This window comes from Pelodiscus sinensis, chromosome 6 (genome assembly GCF_049634645.1).
Source record: "Pelodiscus sinensis isolate JC-2024 chromosome 6, ASM4963464v1, whole genome shotgun sequence".
NCBI classification, from domain to species: Eukaryota; Metazoa; Chordata; order Testudines; family Trionychidae; genus Pelodiscus; species Pelodiscus sinensis.
The window spans coordinates 55221910-55242855 of record NC_134716.1 but is presented as its reverse complement, the minus strand read 5'-3'; the positions used below and the strand labels follow the sequence as shown (position 1 = coordinate 55242855).

General features: G+C 42.9%; 1 protein-coding gene across 1 annotated transcript in view; it reads left to right on the top strand.

Moving 5' to 3' along the window:
• Nucleotides 1–20946, top strand: part of SRFBP1 (serum response factor binding protein 1) — a 112839-nt gene that overhangs the window by 44930 nt on the left and 46963 nt on the right. The window contains exons 2-3 of the mRNA XM_006128882.2: nucleotides 7905–7993; nucleotides 8579–8651. Coding sequence (XP_006128944.1) covers nucleotides 7905–7993; nucleotides 8579–8651 — 162 coding nt within the window. The remainder of the gene's footprint in view (nucleotides 1–7904; nucleotides 7994–8578; nucleotides 8652–20946) is intronic.

Below are 20946 nucleotides of genomic sequence, written 5' to 3'. Positions count from 1 at the left end.
CATCTATTCCAATTTTGGATGTTGCAACTCACTGAACATTATCCTTTATTATTATTTGTAGCATTGAGAACCCACAGACAGGATCTGTACAAACAGAGATAATAAAGACAAGCCTCTGCATCAAAGAGCTGGTCATTTTCACAAGAATAATTTCAGGAGGACTTCCAAGAGCCCAGTTCACACATACCATCCAACTGGGAAAGAAATAGCCACAGATTAGCAGACACAGAATTTCAAATTATGTAGAGAGTGGATACTTTTCTTCCTGCTAGCTTGCAGTCATCCAGCTAGAATACTTTAATTGGCTGACAGCTGAAGAAGTTGCTTTCTGGTGCAGTTGTTCTCTAAAAACATGCTCCATCTGCATTAAATGTTCCCAGAAAAATACATTACAAAGCATGTTGGAGAGGAAACTAAATGTATATGTTTGGGTATGTAATGACTAGCTGTGCTTTTTTAAAATTAGTGTACGCTTTATTCAAAGAATAATCTTGGGCTTTTTTATTATAGTGTGGATTGTTTTCTGCAATGTTAAACAGCTATTAAAGTTCCCTGTGAAATAAGACATATTCATTTTTTCCCCTTAGTTTAAGAAGTTTTGAATGATCTTGAGCTTAAATTTTTTCCAGTGTGTATTCAACTGTATGAACTGCAGTTGTCAAAACAGAGCTAAATGTGCAATGTCATGAACTCCAAAGAAATAGTTTTCTCTGTAGTTATTTAAATACATCAAGTCCTTTTTGCACATTTTTCCTTTTTAGGGGCAAGCAAAAGATGCTCTAAGTAATTATTACCTATCACATCAGTAGTTTACATTTGTCTTCAGTGTTTATTTTCAAAAAGTAAAACTTTGCAAGATTTTTTTTAAAGACAGACTTCCTGTTTGTACAGTTTTGGGATGAAGGATGTTTGCTGGCATGAAAATATCTGAATAGTAAATTATTGCAGCCTGCCTAGGCTTCACATTCATGACCAGTTGATTTCAAGATGCAAACACGCTTTAGTTTTGTGGTAAAGCTTTTAAGAGCCTATAGTTTATTCAGCATGTGGTGTGGTATACAGATGTTCCTGCATTAGAACTGCTATTACTAAATTTAAATTTATGAAATGTATTGTGAGAAAAATGTGCTTCACATTGTGAATGTAGCAAATTGAGTACACAGTCAATGAAAACCCACTTGACACATTTGACCCATTTTATCATTTGACCAATTTTATCATTTTATCACTTCTGTTTTAATCAGAACACAATCTTTTATTCTATCTTTAACTCAAGGGTCTCAAACTCACGGCCCGCGGGCCATCTACAGCCCAAGCAGTTGCTCGATCTAGCCGGCATGCAGCTGGAATGTGAGACCCTGTGGCCCTAGGGTAGGGTAGTGTTGTTTCTTTCCCCGATTCCAGCTCTGTTCTGCCCTGTCCCTTCCTCCGTTGCACCCCTTGCCTCCAGCCCCCTCCCCCAACATATGTGGCCTCAAGGATTACGGGGGGGCCTGGCTTGGAGTGACAGGAGGGGTTTGCCCCTGCTTTCACTGCATTTGCAGAAGTGGCAGGGAAGCGGAGCAACTGGGCTGGCCTGGAAGATGGCCTAACTTGTGCTGGCAGCCCCAGCCCACCCAGGGCCCTAGGCGCTAACCTGAGTAAGAGGGCCTTATCCTAGCCATAGGATTGTTGGGGCGGCCACTGCGAGGTGTCCCAAAGTGCAGGGCCCAGAACAGCTGCCCCTAATGGTCATATAGACAGCTCTGCACACTCCTGCCCCGGGCCACAGGAATGTACCAGCCATGGTGCTGAGCTAACAGCTGGAAGCCACTCTAGCTTCACTGTGCTGCCAGTTGTGGTGGTGGGAACCACACAGCCTGCCTGCTGGCTTGTCCCGAGTGTGTGGGGGGGTCTGAGCTGGCTTTCTGCTGATGCATTCCCCCTCCTCCCTTTGGCTTCCTGAAAGTTCAGGGCCCTTCTCGTGGGCTGCAGAAACATATTCACTTTTTGTTTGAATCATTTTAACCCCCTGCAAAGACTCTGTGGCACAGCCAGAGTGATATGCTCTGGGATGCAAGAAATGACAGTGCCCTCCTTTTAGCTAAGGGGACACAAGAGAATGTAGATGTAAATTTTTTAACTCTTAACACTAAGGTATGTTAGAGGGAAATTTAAAGTCCATACACAAGAAGAGGGTGAATCCAAGCAGAATTGGTCCAGAGCAATGATATGAATGAGTGACAGAGCTATAGACAACAGACAACCCAGCAACCGCCATCCCAGCAGCAACTGTGTATCAGTCAACAATAGCTTTAGACAACCCAACAAAGAGCAGTTTCTATGTGAGATGGTGAACCAACAGAAAGACTTGCAACAAAACCTGCTGTATCAACTTCTATTGGAGCTGTGGCTGGCATGGGCTGATGATGGGATGTCTGATGACTGAGCCAGAGTCCAGGACCGTGCTTTCGTCACTGTTCTTTGTGATTCTGGTAGACCAGGGGCAGCTCATGCCAAGTTTGTAGGCATCAGCTGAGCTTTGATAAATTCATAACTGGAAGTCAAACCATCTCACATGTATGATGGTGTTCAGAATAGGCATTAGTGTTTTGTCAGAACGTGTTTAGACTCTAATGTATACAACAATTTACAAGTATTTCATAATCTCCCTTGTAATGTCTGTCATGCTATAAGGAAATATGTGTGTTTTGCTTTATGGCTTTGAAAATGTTTGCTCTGGACTTATGAACCTAGGCATGGGAATCAAGCCCCCTTCCTGTTCAGGAGGTCTGGCTTGCTTTAACCTGTAAATAACTCTCTCATTTCCTTTTCCTAGTTAGTAAGCCTTAATATAGTTTATTAAGGATTTGGTTACAAGTGTTGTCTTTTGGCAGTGCGATCTGAGATATGTAACTTGTCCCCTGGGACTCCGGTATAACTTGAGTATTTTGTGAACTTTAGTCCAATTTGCCTGCGATAACAAGATAGACTGGAAAGCCCAAGGGGACTGTGTTTCTGGGTTGCTGAAATCTGATTATAGAGCATAGCACCAGTTTGTGATGTCTTCCCTTTTTGACAGTCTGCCCTGTGATAGGCGCTGCGGTAATGAGTCACTGCCGATAGCTGAATAAGGTGGGATCTGCCAATGATCCTGAGGCTTTCTTAATCACTTTTGAGTGAGTGACATTGATCTCCTAAGGGTCTTGAGATCATTGGGTCCTGCCTCCTCACTGACCTAGTCCAGGCAGCCTACTGAGGACTTGTCCCTGTGTAGCTATAAAGAGTTATATACAGGCAGTCCCCGGGTTATGTACAAGATAGGGACTATAGGTTTGTTCTTAAGTTGAATTTGTATGTAAATTGGAACTGGCTCCAGATTCAGCTGCTGCCACTGAAACTGACCAGGGGCTGACTACAGGAAGCCAGAGGCAGAGTTGCTCTGCCCCCAGCTTCCTGGAATCAGCCTGATCAGTTTCAACAGCTGCTGAATCTGGAGCCTGGGACAGAACAGCTGGGGCGCTGCCTGGTAGGTTCCCACAGGACCAACCCGGCAGCACCCCAGCTGCTCTACCCGAGGCGTCCCACAACAAAAGCCTGGTCTGCTGGGGGGGGGACGCACTAACTGCGCCCCCTCCCCCCAAATCAGACCAGGGAGACCCGAGCAAAGCCGCACAGGCGAAGGGACCCTGCCGCCCATGTGGCTTTGCTCCTGTCCCCCTGGTCTGCTGGGGGGGTCCAGCGGCTTTGCTGGACCCCCCCCCCCCCCCCAGCAGACCAGGGGGACAGGAGCAAATGAGCAAAGCCGCCCAGATGGTGGCTTTGCTCGGGTGTCGCTGGTCTGCTGGGGGGGGGGGGGGTCCAGCGGCTTTGCTGGATCCCCCCCCCCCCCCAGAAGACCAGGGAGACCGGGAGAAGCTTTTCTTGCCCCGGAGGACACGGGTGGCGACCTGTCGCCCGTAAGCTCCGGGCGAGAAAAGCCCCGTTCGTAAGTGCGGATCCAACATAAGTCAGAGACGTGTAAGTCGGGGCCTGCCTGTAGTGGTTGAGGTTGTCACCTGGACTTTCTTGATCTCTGTGAAAAGAGAGAATGTTGCCACTGCTGGATGGAAATGTATCTGGTCCATCCACTGATGATGGTCCAAAATCTGAAAGATCATTGCTCGTGAAGGTTAAGGCTGGAGGAGTGGACTGATGCTCAAGTAGCCAAGTTAGTGCTGTTTTGTGCAGTTTGTATGAATACTCCCCACAGGAGCCCCAGTTACTAAGTCACCTTCCAAAGTCTTTAACAGAAGCAGTACAGCTGCTGAGAATCTTCAGAGATGATGGCAGGGGAAAACCTGGAAGTGAGAAGCCAAGCCAATCCAATCTGATGTGAAGCTCAGTATAATAGAACACCCTCTCTTCATAAAGGACATTATCAGCATTTCACCAGAATGAATTATTTGACCAAATCAATAACAGGATAGTAAAGGGCCTTTGGAGGGTGAGGGAATAGTATGTATATAGACTACTAAGAGGCAAGGTTGGTAGCAGATGAGACCAAAACATGGTGGGCTCTTTCTTATGTGGCAACCAAAGAGAGTAATCCTGTATGGAATGTGAGTATCCCTAGGTATAACCAGCAGACAGTCAAGTGTGGAAGAGAGGACCTACTAAATTAACAGTCCCTGTATGGATCAATGGGACAGAAGTGCAAGGTCTGTTGGCCTCTCTGTAGCCAGACCCTGAGGAAGAAGGCACCCCAGGGGAGACAATCTTCTTGCTGTGCATTCAAACTGATGTGGAGGTCTACCTCGGCGGATGATTATGGCTAACAGTGGGATGACCTATGGCTCTACCCTTGTTGTCCAATCCTGGGATTATCAAGACCTGTGGGAAATTATCTACAAGCTAAGAAAAATGGATGTGGTGCTGACTCCATTGTAGCACCTGGAGAAGGTCCCAAAATGGTGGGTCTAGCTGTATTTGGGGAATTATGCAAATGACCTGTGAAGGTCATTAGGGGAGGTGAAGGATTCACAGGTCATTCATACAGTTTGCAAATAGCAGTGGTAGCCAGAGGATTGCTGTTGCCAAATTTAGGGAGCTTTGGCTCATGACACAGAATGTATCTATCAATGAAGAGAAGACCCTATGCTTATTAGAGCCTATAACTAAATGGCTGCTGTGAATGACAAGTAGAACCTCAAGACTTGTGAATATTGTCCCATTTAATTCTCTGAGAACAATTATATTCCACTGAACATGATAAGCACACAGGGGAGGTAAAGTACCTCAACTATGCTATTGGTTGCTTCTGCAACTTCACATGATATCACTTGCACTGGGCAGAAAACTTGCATAGATCTGTAAAGTTTATTCTGTTTCAGTTTGATGCATACCCAATGCCACAAGCTATTTGGACCATTTAGGGTCTCCCCCAGGTTTTTACATCTTTTTGATGTGGATATGCATGGGAAGTGTGCAAGTATTTAAAATTTTGCCTGTAGTAAGAAACTAAAATAAAAACTAGGGGTACAATAAAAAAAATCCTCAATGGCAGGGGTGGCAAATCTTTTTTAGGTCTGGGGCTGCTGACCCACAATAAAATCAGTTGGAGGCTGCACCCAAGTGAGAAGGAAAAACAAAACAACAACAAAACCCTTACTGACGTGGCCCCAGACTAAGAAACAGAAATACACCCCACATTTCTCTTGTATATGTCAGCCTAGGGGCCCAGGCTAGTAGATTTTGGGTTCTCCAGCTCTGTGGTAGGGTGGTGGGGTGGCTGGAGAGCCCACACTGCCTCCCCAGTGCTGGGGGGAGCCCTGAGCCTTGGAGGCCAGATCCAGGCAAGCCAGGGGCCTTGGGTTCCCCACACTTGCTCTGTGAAATTTTAAGAAGGACATGGCAACTTGGCATACAGTACAAATTTTCTGTCCAGAAGTAAATGTTAAAGGTTTTGCTAGAAATTTACTACACATTTTATAAAAAGCAGTTCAATTTTTGTTCTTTTTCTCCACTGTGTAGGTTTTAACATTGTTTTACTATTAATGATGGTAAATCACTCCAAAAAGAAAAGTTTTAGAAAGTGTATTTGGAAAAATAATATATTGGCTGGTAAATAGTTTTAAATTCCTTCACAGTATTAATGTACACAAACGGACAGGTCGTCATTCAGAAGTGAGATGCTACTATTGTTATGCTGCACTTCAGCTTGAAATATCTAGTTGCAATAAGTTTGGCCCTGGGGAAAGTTCATGAAAAAAGATCCCAGATAACTTGATGGATTTACCAATTATTGTTGTTCATGCTATATTTTTAAACTAGCAGGAGTTACCCGGCATTGCTCAGGAAAGTTGAGCCGGGGGGGGGGGCAGGCCTGCCGCCGGTGCCTGAGCCCGCTCTCGGCTTCTTTGTCCCTCTACCGGCCTTTGTGAGTAACTGTCTCCACCACTTCCCCTGGGAAGCCGCTTCTTCCCGCACTGCCAAGCTCCTTGCAGCCCTGGTGAGAGGTGTTGGTCTCTCATTTCTTCTCTCCCACAGTACCTTAAAACCTTCTCCTGGATGACAGGTTATCCCTCTACCGGCCTTAGTGAGCAACTATCCCCGCCGCTTCCCCCGGGAAGCTACTTCTCCCTACACTGACAAGCTCCATGCAGCCCCGGGGAGAGGCATTGGTCTCTCATCTCTTTAAAACCCTTTCCTGGATGAAAGGTTATCCCATGCAAAGTTTGGTTGCGGTAGGTCTTATAGTGTCCAAGTTATTAAAGCACAAACATTCTCTTTTATATATTCTAGAAGATAGATATATTTCTGTGAGGTTGGCTGGGGAGAAATGAAAGCAAACAAAGTAGGATTAAATATATATTGATGTAAGTCTATAAACTTAAAACTTGCAAGTATAATTCTGTGGGGTGGAAATAAAATTAAATGTAATAACAGCCCGTATATAACAATGTGGTTTCATTTGTTTGTTCTTGTAGAACTTAAAATGACATTTGACAGTCAGTCTATTATTGAAGAATGAATAAGTTTTCATTTTCACAGCTTTTTAAAGAACATTTAAATTGTTAGTTAAACAAAGTTTTGTTCTGTATCATGTTTTAATGGACCAATACAGGTGCATTTTCAATGAGGGTGGGAATACAAAATAGATGAGTAAAAAAAAAAAAAAAAAATATGTAGGTTGTTCAAACTTTTAGGCCAGTGAAGTTCTAAGAATAATATTAAAACATGGCTGGGTAGTGATGCCCTTGGCTTTTTCATGTCTAGTTCCTGTTCAGACCTCAGACACATTTTTAGACTATTGGTTTGTTTTCCTCCTCTGATGTTTATGGAAGCAGTTTGAACTTAACAGGAATCCAAATTCATTTGAACTCAGATGTTTGTTAAACAGAAGAGTAAAGCATATTTTCAACATACCACGCTTGTCTGGCTCTCTTGTGACCAGACTGGTCCTGAACAGAGGATTTGCCGAATGAGGAGAGGTCCCTCCCATCGTGGCCTGTGCTGCCCCTGGCTAGAACTCCAAACAAACTCTGCTGCTACTTGCTCAGTCATGGCTCCCCAGGGTGGAGCTCTATGGCTTCTGCAGCTGCCGGGGCTCTGTGACTACTGCCGACCCCCCACTACTGCCTGGCAGCAGGGGCCAGAACTCCCTGCTGTGGCCCCCTCTTGACCATGGGGCTCCTGGCTGAGTTGCACCCACTGCTGCTGCCCTGCGGCTGACCACCTTATACCTGGACTCTGTGGTCCAGGAACATCTGTGGTCTTGCCGGACCATGAATGTTCCTGGACTAGAGAATCCCAGTTAAGGGAGGTACAACCTGTATTTTTCTGTTTATTGAATCAATTTGAAAAAAACTAAGGCGTAACAGATACGTTTGTTTCTGTCCACAAGGATAGGTAGCTTTCTAACATATTGTCTTCCTTTCAAATAGGTTGTGAAGATGAGAAAAGAGGTGAAGAAGGCCAGAGTTCTTACCATTCGGAGACTCACCAGACACATTGCAAAACTTAAGTTAAAAAAGTGAGCTTTAATATTAATAGTCCTTAAATTTTTAATGCTGCATTTCTTCTAAATGACTTATAAAATATTGAATAGATTGTTGTGAGGGGAAAAATGTGTCTGCATAACATTATTTAACACACTACATATTTGAGGTGGATAACAGGGTAGTACATTTATAGGGTAGTTTTGAATAGATCTAAATACTTTTATTAAGAACACAGTATATTTTTAGAATGAGATTGGTCTTGAACTGAACTTTATGAACATGTACTTTTAAGTGTGTAATAGTAAATCTCATTTATACATTTGTCAGCATTTAACTTTAATAAAGTCTAAGATAGCATGTACCAAAAGACAATTTCCCAAAGCAGATTGCCTTCACATTTTAAAAATTGTCTTCTTTTCTGTGTGCTAATTTCATTTTTTAAATTGCAGACATATTGATATGTTTCTTTGTGTCTAGTTACATTTCACATAAAATGTGAACAATAAAATTGTTCATATTGATTTTTATAGTCTGTGCTGCTACAAATAGTAACTTTTTTGTTGGGAATTTATTGCAAAACTGTGTGTTGTCAAGTTAAACAAGAACTTTATCTACAGGGGTTCAGAAGAGGTGGTATTAAAAAATCAAAGGCGAGCAGAGAGATTATTAGAAGAAATCCATGCAATGAAGGTAATGTCTGTTTATATATATATATATATATACATACACAGCCAATATTTAGTGTCACTTAGTATATTAACAAAAATCTGGCCTATTTTCTTGGAACGTGATTTCAAGAGACTTACCTAATGGGAATATTTCCATGTTTGTGGCAGTGCCTGTCAAGGTGTTAAGCTAATTTGACTGAGACTTGCCAAACTAAACTTGCATCTGTTCAGAAATGTAATATCAGATAAAATAATATAATATCAGACAAAGCACTAATTATACAACCAATGTACTGTGTTGAGGATGGTGTTATCCCATACCTAAAGAATAACAAATATTGTGTCATGTTACAGAGACTTAACTTTTTTAAAAAAATCACATATAAACAGTCATATAGGAAAATAATGATGTGTGTGTTGAAACCTGAGGATATTTTGCTAATGGCTTATAGATAAGAACTTTTTTTAATTGCAGCAAATTTCTTGATAGGATAAGTTATATGGCTGTGGTTTGGAACAGCATTTGTTCCTGATGCTTATATATTTTGCTTTTTTGGGTAATATTGGAGAATCAAAGTCCAAATAATCACTGTAAATAATAGTGGAATGTGTTTTAGAGTTGTTGCATTTCTCGAGCACTGGAATTAGGAATGTGTTTTATGTGGGAGATGACAGTGGTTAGAAATTCCAGCTACGTGGATGCAAAAACTGGGTTAATTGTTTGCAGGAGTTTTCAGAGCTTTTGGAATAGAACAGTGTTTTTGGATTCTTCTGACTTCATTTTGCCAAAACTGTATAAAACATTCACAAAAGAAGAAAAAAAGAACAGTATAATCCTTGGTAGCCTTTCCTCTAAGGATACAGTCTATAGTACAGCACTATTTCTAGATGCTTCCAGTATCCTCAAATAGTGTTTTCCGCATCTTGACACTGCGCTCATTATTTTGAAATGGGGGCCAAGCTCTTCCGACATCCTGATAAACCTCATGCCACAAAGATTAAGGAACTTGTAAGAATAGCAGTCTATTTTGAAATTTAAACTATCTTGAAAGAAATTTGAAATAAGGTACACAATTTGTGTAGCTCAAATTGCATACCTTATTGCAAGTTAGCGCTGCAATGTAGACACGTCCTAAGAGATTAACTTTATAGAAATAAAAGAAGACAAACTGGAAAGACAGAAATATTTTTAAAATAGTCTTTGCCTTATTTGACCATATTGTCCAAAAGGATTCTGGTTTTTTCTTATGCAGAGTTATTTATCCTATTTTTTAAAAAGTGTATTATTTAATAATCTACATTTCTTTATATGATGGACTATTTAAATGTTAAATTAATCAGAAAATAGGCCTCTCAATTTCTAAAGCTTTTTTAATAGAAGTTAGTATTTCATTTAACATATCTGCTAAAAAAGTAAATAGTCACATTTGCGCATTGTGTGATTTGCTGTGACATTGTTAGATACTTACTATCCTATATTAGGTACCTTTAGTTAACAAGCACTCCTTTTTAAAACTGATTTAGTATTCTTATCCTAAACTTATCTGGAGAATGTAAAGGAATTATAACAGAAGGGTAAAATTTTCCCCTTCATCAGTAAGGTCATGTCTAAACTTGTGAGAAGATAACACTGTGGCAATCAATCTTCTGGCATTCGATTTAGTAGGTCTAGTTAAAACCAACTAAATCAAACTTGGAGGGTGCTCCATCAGTGGCTGCTACTCCTGCATCTGTGAAAAGTAAGGGAAGCCAACAGGACCATTTCTCCCATCAACCTCCTACTGTGAGGATAGAGCCAAAGTTTGACTTAAGGTATGTAGCTTTCTTTATGTACTGGAATTGCATACCTTAAGCTGACCTTTCTCTGTAGTATATAAATGGCCTAAAGGGAAATGTGAGAGTTCCACTGCTAGTAGGGATGTAATAGTGTAGTCGAGTAACAGATAAGTAAAATGCTATAGACTACATGCATTTCCCCCTCTCCCCTGCCAGTACATTTTTTAACTGGCCAGCAGCCCAGGTTAGTCCCTGCTTGCACCAGATCCAGGACCTACCCCTGCTGCAGCTCTGCATTTAAAGTCTATTAGGAGCCAGGCAGGCAGGCAGCCCGGGTCAGTTCTGGCTCACACCTGGCCCGGAAGCTCAGACCTCCCTGGATAGGGGCTGCTGCCACTCTGTGCTGCTGTCTACACTGGCAACTGAGCGACACAATTTTGCATCTTCGCTGCAGCAACTACTAGTGTAAATAGTGCTCTGTCTGAAGGAGTCCTTTCCTGCCAACAAAGCAAATGCTGCTCACTAGAGGGTGGAAGTTTTTTGTTTACACAAGTGCTGACAAACAGTAAGCTTTGTAGTGTTGACATACTTTGATATACAGAATCCTCAGAAGCAAAACAAATCTTACTCTTTGCATTGTTTTCTTGGTTTTGTTTGGTGTTTTTATTGCTTTTTCGAAAAATGAGTATTTTTTTCCTATAATACTTATAATATGAATTCTTGTAACAGTAGCTACTTTTTTGTTTGATCCTTTCAGCTTCTGTAGCCTAGGTTTCAATCAACATCATTGTAAATAATTGTATTGGGCAAGAGCAATGACTAATATTCCTTGTTGCTGTTTTGCTTTAGTTTTCTTTTGTCTCACAGCATACGTTTCCAACAAAAATGTGCTGTATATTTTGCTTCATATTAGGGGTCAAATATTCCATAAAGTTAGTATGAAATAATACTTTCATGGCTGTTGGAAAGAGTTGTGTAGAGACTTAGAGCCAGGATGCATAAAAAAAGCTTAAGAAAAAGCCATGTCACAATATCAGACTTGCAAAAGTTCATCTATATCTAAAGGTATAGACTAGTGATTCTCAAACTTTTTGCCCCATAGCCAAATATAAAACTTACCACAGACAACCAGCTGCTAAAGCAGGGGTAGGGTTACCAGATGGCTTCAAAAAATACCAGACACACTTGATCTCATATCCGGGACGGGGACCAGCTGGGAGGGGAGGGGAGCGGAGCTGGCTGGAAGGAGGTCAGGGGGAGCGTGGCTGGCCGGGAGAGATTTGGGGGGGGGGGAACTGGCCAGCGGGAAGCAGGGCTGGCAGGGGTGAGGTTGGTGGGAGTGGAGCTGGCTGAGAAGGGGTTGGGGGGGAGCTGGGCTGGCCGGAGAGGAACAAGCCAGTGGGGTATGTGGCTGACTGGGAGGGGGGGGTCAGGTAGAGTAGGGCAGGCTGGGGGGTGGGGTAGTGTCTCAATTTGTTTCTTGGACAGAAAGCTCAAATACTGAACTTTCCAGTTCAAAATGGGACACTTGGCAACCCTAGATGGGTGGGCCACTCCAAGATTTTGGAAAGTGGTCAAGGGCCGCACTCTTCTATTACATTAATGGAGGAAATGCAGGGTCTGGGATGGAGATTGGGTGCAGAAGGGAGCTTGGGGTAAGGGATTGGGGTGCAGGAGGGAAACTGGAGTCTGGGAGGGAGTTGGGATGAAGCAGGTGGGCTGGAGTGCAGAGGTTTGGAATGCGACCTAAGGTAGGAGGGTATTGTGATCTGGCACAGAAGATTGGGGTACCAGATCTGGGAGGGGATGTGGGTGTAAGAGGGGCGGACAGAGAGTTTGGGTATGTTGAGTGGGGGGGGAGGGCAGAGAGTTGGGGTGGGAAAGGGCTGGGGTGCCAAAAAAGCAGGCAGTGAACTAGAGATTTACCTGCCAGCTGCCAAACTTGCCTGCCTGCCTGCCTGCAAAGCTTAAAATGTTTGCCAACCAGCCAGCCTGCTTGCCTGGCCATGTGCATCATGAATAACTAAGCCCAGGAGAAGAGGCATATCATGACTCCTTCCCTATTCTGGCACAATAAATGCAGGAGTGAGGGCCAGCAAAAGTACCCCAAAACCTTATCAACCAGGCTTTGGTATAAAACTTAACCTAGATGTTGGAGATAAAATGCCGCTGCCACCGCCCAAGTACAGATAAGAAAATCAGGGGAGAGATCACTTGGGAAATCTCACCCCTAAAGTACAAACCAGGACACACACATTAACCAATACCAGGTTACGAAAAGAAAAGAAAAAGAACTTTTATTATCAGTACAATATTCCTGTTGCAAGCACCATGACTAGATGGAAAAGTAACAAAGTAATATACTCATGGAGGAGAAACCCACCTTGGGACAGGAGCTTAGTTACAAAAGAGACCAAAAAGCATTTTTAAATGCACAGACCTCAGATCCCATTTCCCAAACCATAAAACAATAAAACCTAATAGGAATAACAGAAACATGGTGGAATACTAGGCATGACTGGAGTACAGGTATTGAAGGGTATGTGCTGTTTAGGAAAGACAGAAATAAGGGTATAGGTGGTGGAGTCACATTGTATATCAAAGATGAGGTAGATTGTAAAGAAATAAAAAGTGATGGAATGGAGAAGACAGAGTCTGTTTGGGCAAAAATCACATTGGGGAAGAAAACTATCAGATCCTCCCTTGGGATAGTGCTTGGGGTGTATTATAGACCACCAGGATCCAATTTGGATATGGATAGAGACCTCTTTAATGTTTTTAATGAAGTAAATGGAAACTGCATAATCATGGGAGATTTCAACTTTCCAGATATAGACTGGAGAACAAGTGCTAGTAATAATAATAGGGCTCAGATTTTCCTTGATGTGATAGCTGATGAATTCCTTCATCAAGTAGTTGCTGAACCAACAAGGGGGGATGCTATTTTAGATTTGGTTTTGGTGAGTAGCGAGGACCTCATAGATACAATGGTTGTAGAAGACAACCTTGGCTCGAGTGATCATGAGCTAATTCAGTTCAAATTAAATGGAAGGATAAACAAAAATAAATCTGAGACTAGGGTTTTTGATTTCAAAAGGGCTAACTTTAATAAATTAAGGAAATTAGTTAGGGAAGTTGATTGGACTAAAGAAATTATGGATCTTAAACTGGAGGAGGCCTGGAATTATTTTAAGTTAAAGCTGCAGAAGCTGTCAGAAGCCTGTATCCCTAGAAAAGGGAAAAAATTTATAGGCAGGTGTGTTAGACCAAGCTGGATGAGCAAGCATCTCAGAGAGGTGATTAAGAAAAAGCAGAAAGCATATAAGGAGTGGAAAATGTGAGGAATCAGTAAAGAAAGCTACGTTATTGAGGTTAGAGCATGTAGGGACATAGTGAGAGAGGCTAAAAGTCAGGTAGAGTTGGACCTTGCAAAGGGAATTAAAACCAATAGTAAAAGGTTTTATAGCCATATAAATAGGAAAAAAAACAAAAAAGAAGTAGTAGGACCGCTAATTACTAAGGATGGAGTGGAGGTTAAGGATAATCTAGGAGTGGCCCAATATTTGAACAAATACTTTGCTTCAGTCTTTAATGAGGCTAATGAAGAGCTTAGGGATAATGGTAACTTAACAAATGTGACTAAAGATATGGAGGTAGATATTACCATATCCGAGGTAAAAGCCAAACTTGAACAGCTTAATGGGAGTAAATCGGGGGGCCCAGATAATCTTCATCCAAGAATATTAAAGGAACTGGCACATGAATTTGCAAGTCCAATAGCAAAATTTTTTAATAAATCTCTAAACTCAGGGGTTGTACCATTTGACTGGAGAATTGCTAATATAGTTCCTATTTTTAAGAAAGGGAAAAAAAGGGACCTGGGTAACTATAGGGCATCTGTAGTATGTAAGATCCTGGAAAAAATTTTGAAGGAGAAAGTAGTTAGAGACATTGAGGCTAATGGCAATTGGGACAAATTACAACATGGTTTTACAAAAGGTAGATCGTGCCAAACCAACCTGATCTCCTTTTTTGAGAAAGTAACAGATTTTTTAGATAAAGGAAATGCAGTGGATCTAATCTACCTCAACTTTAGTAAGGCATTTCATACAGTACCACATGGGGAATTATTAGTTAAATTGGAAAAGATAGGGATTAATATGAAAGTTGAGAGGTGGATAAGCAACTGGTTAAAGGGGAGACTACAGCGGGTCATATTGAAAGGTGAACTGTCGGGTTGGAGGAAGGTTACTAGCGGAGTTCCTCAGGGATCAGTTTTGGGGCCAATTTTATTTAATCTTTTTATTGCTGATCTTGGCACCCAAAGTGGAAGTGTCCTAATAAAATTTGGGGATGACACAAAGTTGGGAGCTATTGCCAATTCAGAAAAGGATCGGGATATCATACAGGAAGATCAGGATGATCTTGTAAATTGGAGTGATAGCAGTAGGATGAAATTTAATAGTGAGAAGTGTAAGGTTATGCATTTAGGGATTAATAAGAATTTTAGTTATAAGCTGGGGACACATCAGTTGGAAGTAATGGAGGAGGAGAAGGACCTCGGAGTCCTGGTTGATTATAGAATGACTATGAGCCGCCATTGTGACATGGCCGTGAAAAAGGCTAATACGATCTTGGGATGTATTAGGCGAGGTATTTCCAGTAGGGATAAAGAGGTGTTAGTGCCATTATACAAGGCATTGGTGAGACCCCATTTGGAATACTGTGTGCAGTTCTGGTCTCCCATGTTTAAGAAGGATGAATTCAAACTGGAACAGGTACAAAGAAGGGCTACTAGGATGATCCGAGGAATGGAAAACCTGTCTTACGAAAGGAGACTCAAGGACCTTGGTTTGTTTACATTAACCAAAAGAAGGCTGAGGGGGGACATGATTGCACTCTTTAAATATATTAGAGGGATAAATACCAGGGAGGGAGAGGAATTATTTAAGCTTAATACCAATGTGGACACAAGAACAAATGGATATAAGCTGGCTAGTAGGAAGTTTAGAGTTGAGATTAGACGAAGGTTTCTAACCATTAAAGGAGTGAGGTTCTGGAACGGCCTTCCAAGGGAAGTAGTGGGGGCAAAAGATCTATCTGGTTTCAAGATTAAACTAGATGTGTTTATGAAGGGGATGGTTTGATGAGATAACATGATCTTGGTAACTAATTGACCATTCATTATCAGTGTGAATAGGTCAATGAAGGGATGATAGGAGTTACTCTAGAGAACTTTCTGGGTGTCTGGCTGGTGAGTCTTACCCACATGCTCAGGGTTTAGCTGATCGCCATATTTGGGGTCAGGAAGGAATTTTCCTCCAGGGTAGATTGGCAGAGGCCCTGGAGGTTTTTTGCCTTCCTCTGTAGTATGGGGTACAGATCACAGCTAGAGGATTCTCTGCATCTTGGGGTCTTCGAAGTATTTGAAGGCTTCAATATCTGAGATATAGGTGAGAGGATTATTCTGGGAGGGGCGGGTGAGATTCTGTGGCCTGCACTGTTGAGGGGGTCAGACTAGATGATCATAATGGTCCCTTCTGACCTTAAAGTCTATGAGTCTAATGGATTTATCTAAACTTTACCCTACTTACAGAAGAGTGAAGAGTCTATTCTAGGAGGGAGACATTCTGTCTGTCCTCCTCAGTAGATGGAGAGAAACTCTCCAGGACAAAGGAGGGAGAAACCAAACATTCCTTTGTCCTAGTTTGAAATTCCTACCTACATTCCTTTTGGCTGAATCTACCTGACTTAGGTAAGGTTAACCCCTTAGTTCCCAGGCTGCTGGCTAACCCCCATGATCATGACCGGGGCAGAGAGTTGGGGTGGGGCTGGGGCGCCAGAAGCAGGCTGTGGCCAAGAGACTTACTTGCCAACTGCCAAACTAGCCTGCCTTCCTGCAGAGCTTAAAATGTTTCCTAGCCTGCCAGCCTGCTTGCCTGGCCATGTACACCATGAATAAGTAAACCCAGGAAAGGGGTGTGATTCTTCTTAGCTGCCTGTTATTCCAATATTCAGCAGAAACTGGCCAATGGGAATGTGCTGGGGGCAGGGTGACTCCTAAAACTTCTCCCCTCCCCTCCAGTTTTAAAACAGAAATGGAGCCCTGCCAGCCGCATTTCTGCATAGTGTGTGGGGCTGTAGGGCAAGCTGGGGAGCATTCCTGGGGCTCCCCGCGGCCTGGATTCAGTGGCTTCCCACGGGCCGTATTTTGCCCTGGCCTGTGCTAATTGAAACTCGCTATTAATTATAATAATTACACCTGAGCCATTTTGCTAGTGCTGCAGCTAGAGAGACTGGTTTAATGTGACCAGTAAGAAAGGTAATATTAATTGAAATTATTAAACAGATTACGTGTTTTAATTTTCTCTCATTAGTTTACCAAACATCATTTTAAATAAAGCATAATACTAATTTATGTCCAACAGAAACGGTTTCAACATTGTTTTATTTATGGCAGGGGTGGGAAATCTTTTTTGGGTCAGGGGCCACTGACTCTCAGAAAAATCAGTCGGGGACCACACAACCCTCACTGATGTGCCCCCTAAGTGAGACATCTCACTTGCCTAGTGCTCCAGCTCCATGTGGGAGGGGAGGGGAAGGACAGGGAGGACTGAGGTTCAGGGCTTCTCATGGGCCAGATTAACTCTTCTGGGGTTAGTGGATTTTGTGGACCCGCTCCCCACATCCTCTGGGGTGGAGTAAAAAATGAGTTCATTGTGTAGGACAGGGCTGCTAGTGAGTGGAATAGGAATGGGGGTACAGGATCTGGGTGGGAAGATAAGGTATAGGAGGGTTGACGGTGCAAGATCAGGTGGGAGGTAAGTTTCAGACGTAGGCTGGGAGTAGGGTGTCTGGCAGGGGGAGGGTGCAGGAGCAGGCTGGGGATAGGGTGTCTGGCTGGAGATAGGGTGTCTGGCCAGGGCGGAGGGTACAGGAGCAAGGGAGGGTGCAGAAATAGGTTAGGGGTAAGGTGTCTTGCCAAGGGAGATGGTGCATGTGGAGGAACACCAGAGAGATGGGAGTACAGGGTTTGGGCATGAGGAGAAGGGGGCACTTACTTGCCTTTGTGCCCCCTGCTGCTCCCAGGCAACATGGTCCAGGCATGGTTTCCACTGTTCCCACTGGCTGGATTCCATTTGTTACTGTTTTGCTGTTCCCCCAGCCAGGGGAGGGGGAGTGGCAGTGCACAGATTTTAAAAAGGTGATCTTGAGTGTAAAAAGATTGGAGACCACTGCCTTAAGTTGATTTGTCTTAGCTTTCCTGAGTGTCCCTATGAGACTCAAGGGCTAATTCACATGAGTAAATGTAAGAGTCTGTAGATTTATCTCCCAAAGAGCTGAGAAGAGCTCAGAATCATGTAGAAGTAGGCTGGATGAAGCACTTGAGATAATATTGAAAGGAGCAATCCTATATTTGCAGTTTCACAGAGAAGATAGCTTAATACATCTTTTCAGTAACATTCTAGGATTATTTTTCCAGTTTAACTCATCTTCCTCCTGAAACCATTCCTCTCGTCCCTTTCACATTAAATTCTCCGTTTATACACTTGCTTAAACTATCCACAGATCCTTAATTTGAAGTAGTGCAACCTCCAAACGTCTGGGCAGTGCAAGTTCATAAATTTCTCTCTCTCACTAACAGAAGCTGATCCAATAAAAGATATTACCTAACCCACGTTATCTCCCTAATATCCTGTGACCCACGTGGCTATAAAAACACTTCATACACTGATAAGATCCGATAGCCTTTGTTAACTTACTAAAGTAATTAGAGCAGGATAGACAGCCTAATATAAAAGGTCAAAAGTAGGTTGCTGTAACCTTACTCTTCAGTCCATGTGTGTTAATTTCCATTCTTCTGCTCCTGTGTAGTCCAGCTGCCTCCCTGGTTTGTTTCATACTGCTAGGGCATAGTCACCACTGTTCTATCAAATCTGTGTCTAACCCTTCCAGGAAGCTAAAGAATGAAGCTCTGATTTTCTCCCCCCCCCCCCCTCCCCCGCTCTTCTCAACTCTTCCCAACACAGTTTGTTTTCTAAAGACTTTACTATGGTCCACACATGACTGGGCACATCCAGAGATGTTGGTTTCTCTTTTCCCCCATAAGGGTTGTTGTCACTGAAGCGGGATCATCCTGATGAGTTCTTGACAGGTCTCTGGCTCTGTCAGTGATGATAACCAGAAGGCTCCTTGTGTGTGTGCTCAGTGTTGTGTGCTGTATTGATTTACATGCTAATTAACACAGCAGAATTAACACAGCAGACGTGTTAATTAACACAGCCCACAAAGACCACAAGTCAGATGAAGATCGAAGGTGCCCAGCGAGGTTTATTGTTAAGTACAGTAATAGTTGTCAGTAGACTCTACCAAACCACTATGCATATTTAATTTGTAACAATGGAATGACTCAATCAGTGAGTGGTCCCAGTGCCCCATGTCAGACAAAGACTGTCTCCTCTCCTCCCCCCCCTCCCCCGCCAAGACACCACTTTATATACAGTTACAAAAAGTTACACATCACTCCTGACACATCAGGTTACTACCCTCTGACGCTTCTTAGATACCACCAATTACCCGTACCTCATGATTTGTTTAAATCATCTCTTTCCATTTTGCTGTCGTTTTAGATCCTTTCCTGACTCTGTGTCTGTATCTGTGGGGAGTATGGGTACAAACGTCTTTTTTAATGAGCTGGTGTTGCCATGTGCTTTCAAGTTATGACCAGTACCAATTACTGTTTTATAGTCTGTACCAAATACCAGTTAGTATTCTACACCTGGGCTATTTACCAGTTAGTGTTTTTTACATTCAGACCTGTTTGTGCCAACTTCTGTGAGCAGGGGCCTGCCTCTTGCTCACAGCTTAGCATTGCTTTGTTAGCCATGTTTTGTCCATTGTTAGCTAGGCCTCAGACCAGACCTGTGCTACACAGGCTTGTGTTTTAGGCCTTCATCTTACTACAAGGGCATTTCTGAATAACAAAATCTACAGCATCGTAATAGTGGTACAACAGAATGGTGCAAGGCATTAGGGTTACCAGGTAGCTTCAGAAAAAATATCGGACACACTTGATTCGGAGGGGAAAGGGACCGGCCGGGGGGGGAGTGGGGCTGGCCGGGAGGAGAGTGGGTGGGACAGGAAGCAGGGCTGGGTGGGGTTGGAAGCAGGGCTGGGTGGGGTTGGAAGCAGTGGGGCTGGCTGGGGGCATCAGGGAGAGCAGGGCTGGCCGGAAGGGGGGAGTAGAGGCGGGGGGAGAGAATCGGTCAGCAAGGAACGGAACTGACCAGGCACATGCAGATCCCAGGACACTGCCTGTCCCGGCGAAGCACAAACGAGTCTGGCTACCACTCCACAACGCACTTGAACAGCACTCAGGAGCACAGACAGGGCTTCTCCTCCTCCCCAAGGCATCATTCCTACATCAGACCCAACCAGAGGCTCCCAGCGCCGATCGCGTCCCACCTCCCAGCCACTCCTCTGGCCCCGCCAGGCTTCTGTCATGCGCCCAGCTGGAAAACCAGAAAATACCGGATATTACACATGTCCAGTATTTTCTGAATTGTTTACCTGACAGAGGGCCCAAAAAACAGACGGTCCAGTTGAATACCAGACACCTGACAACCCTACAAGGCATTCTTAGTCATGCCTAGTAGCTGAGTCTAAATAATAGCCACTCATGAACGAAAACACAAGAACGAAAACTGAAACTTAAAAAAAAATAAAATTTTATTGCTATTTTAAAGCTTTCAGACTTGACTCTTCTATTTATGTCTTTAACTAGATAATTGGTGTATAGAGATATTCCTGGTGGCACACAACTGCTATGCTATTCCTCCCTTCTCCATGCTTGTGATGTCACTTTTCCAGTGCTCATGCTTGTGATGTCACTTTTCTGTGTATCTGAAACTAGCTGCCACAATGTGGTCCTAACTGTATTACATTAGTACAAAATAATTTCTGAGCTATTGGGCACAAGGGCCAAAACTAACATTAACATTATGGAACTTGCAATTTAAGAACTCTTTTTTTCATATACCTCACCAGGTGTCCACATTAAGAAGTCCTTCGTATTTCTTGGCTGATATCAGCATGTGTGTCGTTTTCCTTTAAGGTTAAAATATGTCATACTTGAAAAAACATGGGTATGGTTGACCAAAGGTGGGACTGCCAATGAAGCTTAGCCAGAGGGAGAAAAACATCCAATGTCTGCACCAATTTCCTTTTAAATAAAATTTTCTTGGAACCAGTTATTCAATTTACCCAATATTGGTTAAAGTTTTGTTTTGGAATGGGATCTGCATCTCTTTGGGTTGTCTAATTTTACAGCAGCTAGTGAAAGTACCTATTTAAGTTCCTTATTCTAATATGCTAAGCTAAAACAGGTTCTCCCCAGCTTCAGTGTCCAGACATGGACAAAGTATATTTAACTTCAGTATTTTCTTATAAACAGTAATGTAGGGAGCTTTGATTACCACATTCCCTGTGTAATGTGATAGGTCACATTACATCTGCTCCTTTCTCCACTAAGAGCTCAAAAG